Genomic DNA, 10,834 nt, shown 5'->3' with positions numbered 1-10,834 from the left:
ATCATCATATGCCTCTGATTCGCGTGTGAGTGAGTATGGTTTTTGCGCTTTTAGCAATATTCCAGCAATATCACGGCGGCTGACACCAGAAATTGACTCCACACATTGTACCTATGTCTGGCGTCGAACCCTGACGGTAGGTCATAGACTCTGTGCATACCTGAGACGTAAGCGGATAAAGGAGTCATGGGCGGTCATGCTGTTCTTTGTGCCTGGTAACCGTGCCAAAATCGTCTTATTGTGCTCCGTGAAATGTTCAAAAGCTTTGCCAGGGCTGAACCTCCTAATGGCTAATGGCATTGTTTCGTGGAGCCTCAGTGGGTCCAGGCATGACTTATAACGTTCAATAACAGCTCGATACCCCTGTGCTTTATAGCCACTAGTGCAGCACGTGCATCCAAGTGTTGAGATTCATGTGATATTTATCATGCCATTTCCCTACAATTTAATATTTCCTACGTTCTGCAGCAAACGCGACATAATCACATGCTGATGAAAACCATGACCTGTGAAAACCAACAATATGAACAGCGTGAAACCATTTATTGACATTTATACCCATCTGTGAATCACTTACATATTTTATTAGTAATATTTTTGAAGTATGTTGAAGGTAGACAGGTGAAACTCATGCAAATATCATCATTCCTTAACTGAGGTGGGTATATCCCAGTGGTGAATCCTCCCGTCCTTCACACCGAAGACCATAGTTACGTTCCCCAAACTATGTATAAGCCCAATATTCAAGTTCGCGTAAAGTTCAAGGGAAAAACATTTTGCTGATTGTTTCAAAACCTGATCTACGCAATAACTATCATATTTGACATTATACGCATGGTAAAATCGGACGTAGGACTTCAAATGTCTCAGTAGAAAATGCCTACTTTGTCTACATTGTTGAGCTTTCTACATTGAAAGTAAAGGCGTGGGGTGGCCGCGGTATTCATATAAGTGCCTTCGCCACATCAACAGAGGTAGTATGTATGCTCTGCAGTGCGGATGGTGACGCTTCAGTGACGTTGCATCCTTGCTGGTCTTACAAAGACTCCCTGCTGCTTGATCACACAATTCGAGTTTATTTTTTATTTAATTTTATTTTATCCATCTTACGAGGACGAGTTTAATGCGTTTTGCATATTACATGCTCATCTAACTGCAGTGGAAAACGACTGTCTGGCAGTGGAAGGCGACGATCACGCGTCTACCTTCCGTCCTTTTGACTCCACGTGGATTATACAATTAATGGGGAACTACACGTGGTTCTCTTATGATGACATATGGGGAACTAAACGTGATTCTCTTATGGAATAAATGAAAATAAAGAAACTATAGAAGGTACATGACCACGAATGTAGGAATGAACCACTAACTATAGGAGCAAGTACACGTTTAACATTTGTAAGGACCACGAATATTGGTCTACGACCACAAAAAGTAAAGTGTGTCTTACTCCATCGAACAAAAGCCTACATTGAAGATTGCAATGCATCATTTTCTGCAGGTGCAACGAATGCCAAGATGTGTTTTCCGCGAAGCATGTGGCGTTCATATGCATTGTTCGTGTTACATAAACCGAAACAATGTTTTATTTTGTACTCTCCTCAAAAATGGTGCTGAAACGGAGTGCATGTGTCCCAACAATGTGCATTTACTGGGTTGTCTTGTGAAAATGTATATGTTTACACAATGCCATGGTCTTTGGATTCTTCCAAGTGGAAAATTCTCAAGATATATGAAACTGTAAGGTTTCTTTACATATTATTAAGATACCCTGTGACATGACAATAATACTGTTCTTTGTCAGAGTGAGTGAGTGAGAATGTTTATACGCCGCTTTTTTAGCAATATTCTAGCAACATCATGCTGTGGGACAGCAGAAATGGGCTTCACACATTGTACCCATGTCAGGAATCAAACCTGGGTCTTCGGCATGACGAGCGAACGCTTTAACCAGTAGGCTACCCGACCGCTCCTCTTTGTCAGATATATGTAGTTCAGTTTGTCATATCCCAACATACCTCTCTTAATAGTTATTACTGTCAGGTAGCACAGTCTTATAATCGAAATCCAATCTGACCTACTCGTGTCACCTACTTTTAGCCTGGGTGCATTTCATTAGTCTTGATGATGACCTCATGGTATTGATGTGAGAAAACATTATGGAACAGATGGCGACTTTTTTTGCCCATTCCACCTTTCAACATCAGCATCATTTGGCATCTTCCAGTATCTGGCAGTCCAGAAAGAGAGGGCACAAAGCATGGCATTAGTACCAGACACAATATACATGCTGCAGGTAAGGCAGTTTTGAAAACATATTTATTGATGTCCACTGATCATGAATAGGAGGCCAGGGCAATGACTTTGTTTATGCAAGAGACAAAGACATCTTCATGAGAGAAGCAGGTTGAAGACAAAGACAAAAACAGAGAAGCAGGTTGAAGGTTCTTATTTTTGCAAAGAGTTGCTGCACATCCCTTAGACATTGAGCATGACCCTTAATTCCATCTGGAGGGTACTTTCATACCGAGGCAGCATAGGCTGTTCAGTTTGTTTAACCTGTGCAAAGAACAACATACAAATACAGTATCATAATTCTTTATTCATGAAACAAATAGTCACTAGAAAACTGTACAAAAAGTATAACAGCCATGATTGCTTTGGTCTACTAAACCGTACAGGACAGTAATAAGTACCATTATTGCTCTATCTCAACCACACAGGAACATAGAGCATGAAGATGGACAAGGACTATACAGACTTGCAAACTTAATCTCTTTGGAAAATGTTAAGCATCAATACAAAGGTTTGAATACCACGATCAGGATGAAATAGTCAGTGTGTAGTAAGACAACCCAAAACAAGTGAACATTTGAAGTACATGAGGAAGTACCTTTGTCAAAGACCTTAAATTCCATTGTATGAATTTGGTAGGATCTTTGATGTCTCCATCAAACTTGCCTTGACATCCAAAAACATAAATCTTCTGTTGTGTATTGCGAACAGATACAATAGCAAAGATTATTGCTGAGTTTTTTCTAACTGAAAATACAGCACTTCTCAAAAAATGGTATTCAAACCTTTCAAACAATTCTAAAGCACTAAACAGATTACCCTTTTCATGCTTACAAATAATTTGTTTAGGGAACCCCAAACATGGACATCTTACCAACAGTGGTAATAACAGCAGAGTTTCTCACTTGTGTTTCACTACAGTATGTCCACATGTAAGATTTTTCAACAATACCTATGTAAAACTTCTGCAACCCCAAAGCCATTCAAATCTTCCCTCATTCTATTAACACACGAACTGATATGAGTATGAATATTACGAAGATACTTCAATTATCCAGTATTCATTGTATTTGAAGTTAACATAATAATTATCTTACTCTAAACACAAATGATAAGATCAAAAACTAAAAACTTAAACAAATGCAGCATAGTTACAAGTTCATAACAAAATTGAAAATGGAACAAATTACTAAAAATAAAAAAGAGTTCGGAAAGTTTTATTGCATGGGATACAAGTTTGGTAAAGTTCATCAAAGGTATTTACATTATCCACTGGCTTATCGACTCTAAGTATTAGTAAAACTTGGGATGGAAGAAAGCTGTTTTGTAGGTACTTAACAAACATACATATACTTTAAATTTCTATAAAGCTATTTACAACATTGCTGACTGCAAAACACTTAATAAGCATTGTGCACTTAGCAACAAACTTGTATGGGTACATATTTGTACACATTGCTCACATATTGTAGAAATGTAGATTTCTATCCAAGATAATGCCCATACAAAATCAAAATGGCAGCACAAAACTATATAATGATATAAGGAAAAGGAAATACTGACCTTTCAAAATAATTGTAATGTAAAGGACTAGAAATAAAACACTGCTTCCATCATGGTTTTGATATGATTAAATATGTCATTCATCGTAAATGAATGTGTTTTATCAAAAATAAGTAATGCCATTTAACACTTTCCAATCATTTCAAGCATATAATGCCTGGAAGAAATCTTAATGTTTCTGCTTCATTATATTAAGAAAATAGTCAAACAACTCCTCCAATATCTAAGTATGCATATGCATGTTCTGGAGTCTACTTCAAATGCATAAGTATACTATTTATACTGGCTTTTTCAGGTAATAACTTCTTTCCATCATAGTATTCCAACAAACCAATAGTCAGTTATTCGGACATAATGTTTTCTCCTAATAATATATATTCACTAAAGCAACAATTGAAAGACTGACGCATTTTACACAAAAATGTTTTTTTCACAAAGTTGCCATTTTACTCACATCAGGTTCCAACTTTGGACACAAAAGACAAAATCTTGTTTCTTGTTGCTAGGTGATTTTGACCCTGCTGTTTGCCATCATTCTTCCTGTTACACAGCAAGGACACACTTCAGTGGTAGTATGACATGCAATTTTATGTCCAATTCTATTTTGCATTTGTATATCATTTTCCAAAGAAAGAACAATTGAATGCTTTCTTTATTTGATTCATGTTTCATTGCCTTCATAACATGTCTCTTTACCTTGGTAAAAAAACTAAATTAAATTCTGAACTTTATCAAAAGATATCTTTGTCCTGGCTGTGCAATATTACTAAATGTATGAAATGATTCTTGTACCTTACTAGACAATCGTTAATTCACATGTATTCAGGATTCCATGAAACACCAACTGAAATGATGACTTACTATTTGGAAGTTATTGGCCTAGAATGGCTTTCATATCTCAGTTATCAACAAAACATTGAGTAGCATAAAAAGCACACATGGCCCTGTATTTGTAAAAGATACACACGCATAATGTGTATTTCATTGTGACCACAACCAAGGATCCTTACACAGTGAGACAAAAACACCACTGTGACCACTTTGTGGCAATCAAAGGGAACACTTGCACAGAGATTAAGTTCCCTAAGGTATCTACAGAATAAGTCAAAGAAAATGCACAATAATTTCAGCCATGATGCTTGTTCAGAAACAAATGTGAACTAATTTGACAAAGGCATCAACATGTTATCATCCACTATTTATTGAAAGGATTGTTTGAGTCAATCACATATAAGTTTAAATTCATGACCAATGATTTAGAAAAATAACAGTGGGGCCATTACACTGTGATATGAAAGTAATAGTGACTTACATCATATCACATAACAAAAAGTTCACAATTGTCTCATAACTGATTACTTCTTAATATTGTGGCCATGACTTTTATTGGATCAGAATTTTGTGTGATTTCAAAGATGACATCATTGTCAATGAAGTTGAAACTTAATAACACTGACAATCTGCAGAAAGAGTTTGACATGTGTTTAGCACACACCACATATTGCCTGTAAATGTATGCACATTGATATCATGCATACATGGCATATTACTGAACCAAAGTGACATTTGTTGGCCGTTGATCTGATTTGGCTGAGAAATGATGGAAATAACAAAACTGCCATTTACGCAAGTCCAGTGTTTTACCAATGCTCCTTTGGATTCATCATGAAGAAGTGGCTTACAATTCAGAATTAGTGGTGGAGAATTCATTTGCATGAATGATACTTAGCTCCTCCTATACAGTGACCTCATAAATGCCATAAACAGGCTTTCCAGTCATTTCAGAAATAGGTTGCAGAGAAGATGTCAAACAGACAATGTGCCATGATGAATAATTACCCACACCTCTGTGCCAGGGAGCCTGTACAACAGGTATACAAACTAAGGTGCTGACAATGTACAACATGTACAACAAACCAAAGTGCATGTCAGAAACAATCACTGTACACACATGACTGATAGTACATCAAGTTGATATGAATGGTATCTGAATGGTTAGGGAACAGCCATGGCACCATGGCAACGAGTGGGGAGATTCCCACCAGGGTCTATCTCAAACAATAGAGCCATGAGGCTCTGTAGCTCACCTTCAATGCATAAGACTTCATTAAACAATGACCAACATGTAAGCCCCGAATTAATATCAGATCTTAGCTGTGGAGTGCCATTGTTAAGCCATGTTTGAAAGAGAGGAATTATTTGAGTACTACTGATCTGATTACTAATGTTCTTTACAATTTCAAGGACCATGAAACAAGTTTTGGGTTGAAAAACAAATGCCAAAGGTTATATAACTATCAAAATACATAGTGCAACTTTTCTGCACACACCAAATGCTCACTGCACATAATATAATAAACTCATGCAGTGTTTGGCTGCCACTGTTAATTTTATAGTAAACACTATTACTTAATCCAGGAACATTTTCACTCAAACGGAGAAAATGACAAATTTGAAAGTTTACAGTGGATAATGGACAACATGCAAAATTCAAACGCATAAATCACATGTAAGTGTTGGTTCTGGTAAGCTAAACTTTTGACCCTGATTACATTTACCTGACATGATCAGAGCAGGTGTCACCGTGTGTCGTATTTAATACACTGTTTTCTATTCAATTTTTACATACTGCCAACATTTTGGAGAATATTCAATCTCAATGTCAACTCAAAGAAAAACATTTCTCCTTATCCTATGTAGAACAAAACGTTTCCAAATGGTTATTATGGCCTTTGGCATAATTCTAATCAATTACATATTGAAAACATTAAACCCATCCCAAATCACAATCATAAACAGGGTAGCCCTTGTCCTTAACGAATGGCGATAAAGATACTATGTATGATATCTGTCTCATGCTTCTCCTCTTATCTGTGTCAGACATTAAGGTACCAACTCAACAATAACATACCTTCATTAAACACAGCATGATGTTTTATCTGCAAAATAAACTCTGAAGTGCTGCTGTATGTATTTTAGTCAAAGGTCAATGCTGGAAATCAAATACCAATCAATACAGTCAATGAGAACATCTTTCATCATTTAATTATTTGGTGAAAAGGTTTTGATCACATTGCATCCTTAACATAATTTCAAGAATTAGGAAATGTACATATGACAACCAAGCCTTTCAACAAAATGACTTATTGCAATAAATTTTATACTTTGGCATTAAGATTTGAAGATTCACTCAATGTTAAATCATGAAGAAAACTTTGTGACCAAAGATCCCCCGAAGTCTGCTAGGTTCTGTGAATTAGACAACTTGTGAGAATCTCTGGCAAAATGATTCCAATGAAGGTAAACACATACACACAATAATAACATGTTCCAAAACAAGACAGACAACAGCCAATATAGAAACTGTCTATGATAAGTAGTGATGACACATGATCACAACACATATAGCACTGTGAAGTGGAAGCTCTGTACAGGATATGTATACAAAAACATACATGGTTAAATAGATCTAAGTTGGTCTAAGTAATGGCATGGTATCAACAGATTATTTGAATGACTAATAATTCAACACAGGAAAACAAACTTGTGAATTTTCATAAGAACATGTATTTGTTGGGTCCACTTGCATCAAGCAACCTTAGCGCTACACCAACTCCCAGACTCCATTGACTTACGACAGTGGGCCCTCATCCTTCAGGTGGCTTGTGTTACATCCAATAGGAATGGGGAAGGAGGGCTATTTGATCAAGTTGTTTGGTGTTCATGCACTTGTGTTCATTCCAGTCAGTTGATGGAATGTCCTCTCGTGGATGCTTGCAATGTAATGATTAAATGTATTACTACAGTACTGCAAGCCCTACCAACAAAGTGTTGTATGATCTCATTTTTTCAACAAAATATTTGGAACAAAACAAAATGTCATGTCTAATGTCAAACACATTCTGTTATATTGATTTATATCAAACACTTCACCTACTGACAATTTTTGGCCGATTCTTGCATTCATCAGGTCACAAGTACAGGTATTAATTTTCTTCTGGACATTGCTGACAAAGTCACTTATATGTGAGTGAGTGAGCGAGTGAGTATGGTTTTACGCCGCTTTTAGCAATATTCCAGCAAAGGGCTTCACACATTGTACCCATGTCGGGAATCGAACCCAGGTCTTTGGCGTGAAGAGTGAATGCTTTAACCACTTGGCTACCCGGCCACCCCACACTTATATGTAGTGTCATCTTGATGCTTACATTACATGCAGAGTTACATAATCAGGTTTCATAATTCTTGCATGTACATCATTATAGTTATGTTGATATCTGTCTTAGTTATTACACAGTTTGAGGAAATAAGTGAACATCAAAATATATGTGTCATGATACCCATTGTCATGTTATTACAAAACACAGCAGTCCTTATTCTCCTTCAGACATTGTTCCTAAATGTGAGTGTGTTTTTAGTTGATACTTCAGTGTTTCCTAAATATGAAAGGCAACGAAAGTATTTCCATCAGGTATTTCCAGTCGAATTACTGTATATTCTTAGCACATAGCACTATGTGTAGTATATGTCACAAGATAAAGACAAGAACATGTGACATTCATAACTAGTCTTAAACAATGTACATGGATTTCATTTCAGTGAAAAAACAAACACAGCGACACAAAAGTTAAAAACAAATACTGCATACCTCTGCATATGGATCATTTTCAGTAATGCTAACTCAGCATATTAAAACATTTCACATATATTTAATCATGATCATCTTCATACAGTCTTGAGTTCCAGGTCATCTTCAGTAATATTCCTCACAAACAAAATGGATTATCATGGAGAACATATTAAGCAAAAATCAAAATAAATTCTCAGACGGACTCTGGCTAAATGGTGCAAGCAGGGATTTTTTCTTTTTTGGGGGTCGAAATGATTACATGAACTATTAGCTCACAAACATAGTTGTCTTATTTTGATGCAGGTGGTGCCTGAGAATCAAAGATTTGTTTTAGCCTGGATGCAAACATTGTCATGGAAGTAGCAATGGCCTAAAACAAATATAAATGGACACTAGTACAAAGTCAACTAAGAAAAAACCAAACACAACAGTTCCCTTATCAGGACTTCTTCTCACACTATCAATCCAACACTGTCATGGAACTCCTTTGTGATCAAACCCTTGCATAACCTTAGGTCATCATTCTGACTTGGCAGTGGAAACCCTTTTATCTGTAACTGTCACTAGAAGCCTTGTGTTGAATGACTCCATCACTGATCATGTCACAAAACAACCCAGATTTTCATTTCAAGCTGAATTACTCAATCTCATTTCCAGCTTGCTCTAAGTCAACCTTTTATTTATTTCTTGAAGAAGTCAGTCTTTCAAGAGAAATTACACAGAAAGCTCTTCCTTGTGGTTGTGGTTGTAACGTCTTCCTTTCACTCTGACATGAATAACAGAGGTCCCAGGAAATCTTCACCACTTAACATTCTCCAACTGTGTTTATCACCATGGATGGTCCATTTTGTCAGGGAGGTCATGTCACACAAAACGAAACAGCTGAAGTCAAAGAGCAGCTTCACTGCTTCTGGTGCTTATTCTCACAAAGTATTAGGGTGGGGGGTACATTAAGAATTTGGTTACACATCAGCCATAAATGCCATTGTAAGCAGTGTTGCACCATTACACTCGTTACCCTGAAGTCTCCAAAGAAATGATAGTACACTCTGCAAAATAAATAATGTGATAGCATTGTATGCTATGTCACAAAATGCTTTAGAATCCAGAATGAAAATGAATGTCTTGTTCTTGGTCACAAAAGAAGACATGAAACATCTCCAGTTATAGGTCACAACATTTACCACAGGGTTTCAAACAAGACTCACAGCGTCTCCTCTAATATCCATACTGAAGCTCACGATAATGCTTCACATCTTTTGCCCAGCATTGTGTCTTCTGTGTAAGTTATCAAAATAGTTCTGACAAAATAAACATTAATCACTGTCCAACAGAGATTAAAGTTCTTAAAACAGAAATCTTGTATATATCCTTCAACTGAGCACAAGAAACGACAGTCTTTCATAAGAATACTGGTGATCCATTTTTCACATATCTGGAAGAAACTGACTCCTTTGCACAATATTCTTGGAGACCCATCCAAACAGACCTGTGTCAATACATAGATCAGTAGCAGTTCAAAATGTTTAAGTAAAACTCTTCTCTTCTTTAGTGGGCTCAGTCCAGAACAATGACTTCTTCTTTCCTGCCAGCCTCCCCATCAGCTGGAGGGGGAGGAAGAGCAACAGGCTTCTGGTCTGCATCTGCAACATGAACATTGATGAGGAACCAAGCAATGATACACAAATAATTACTCTTGACGTGGTCAATATCCGAAAACAAGCACCCGAGGACCCGACCCCTGAGGTCGTCTAACTGGACCAAGGCCGATTTACTTACTCAAGAGTAATCATTTGTTTTGTTATACTGAAATTCATTTTAAAGTTTATGAAGTCTTCAAAAAGTCCTGTTTCATTACAGTAACATAGCTGCGAACTGTGAAATGTTCGTACAAGACGCCATCTTGTTTTCTAGCACATGAGTCAATATCCATCACATCACTGGTCAATACTGACCATGTGATAAGTCACATGGTTTTTGAGTCTACATTGAAATGTATTGTTTCATCACGTGGTACGGATTAACTTATGGAATTGCAAAATTCTTAATAGAGGTATAACAACATGGCAATAACACAGGACTTCAACAAAAGTGAACAACTGATTTCAGACTTGTAAATGTCCACTGACCACTTCATTCATGTTTCAAGAATTGCAAATTTAGATTGTGACTTGTGCTACAACATAATGCAATCCTAACTACTGAGTAGCTACTTGTAATTTCAAGAGTGTTTCACAGAATATCTATGAAACACGTTTTTCCATTGTTTTTCCCTTAAATCTTAAAGAACAAGTCAGCAATATATAGTTGATTAATGGGACACAAGTACTATCCCTCTCTACCACT

At 36.7% G+C, this 10,834-nt stretch overlaps 1 protein-coding gene across 7 annotated transcripts in view; it reads right to left on the bottom strand.

Annotated features, from left to right (window-relative positions):
• Window positions 1–2,625: 2,625 nt before the first annotated feature.
• Window positions 2,626–10,834, bottom strand: part of LOC139473907 (uncharacterized) — a 94,199-nt gene continuing 85,990 nt past the window's right edge. For all 7 annotated transcript variants that reach the window (XM_071256715.1, XM_071256722.1, XM_071256747.1 and 4 more), the window contains one exon: window positions 2,626–10,131. In XM_071256715.1, coding sequence (XP_071112816.1) covers window positions 10,046–10,131 — 86 coding nt within the window. In that variant the 3' untranslated portion in view covers window positions 2,626–10,045. The remainder of the gene's footprint in view (window positions 10,132–10,834) is intronic.

This window comes from Haliotis cracherodii, unplaced genomic scaffold (genome assembly GCF_022045235.1).
Source record: "Haliotis cracherodii isolate W230 unplaced genomic scaffold, xgHalCrac1.p SCAF_1, whole genome shotgun sequence".
Taxonomy (NCBI): Eukaryota; Metazoa; Mollusca; class Gastropoda; order Lepetellida; family Haliotidae; genus Haliotis; species Haliotis cracherodii.
The sequence above is the reverse complement of the archived record's forward strand: the minus strand, read 5'-3'. Positions and strand labels throughout refer to the sequence as shown.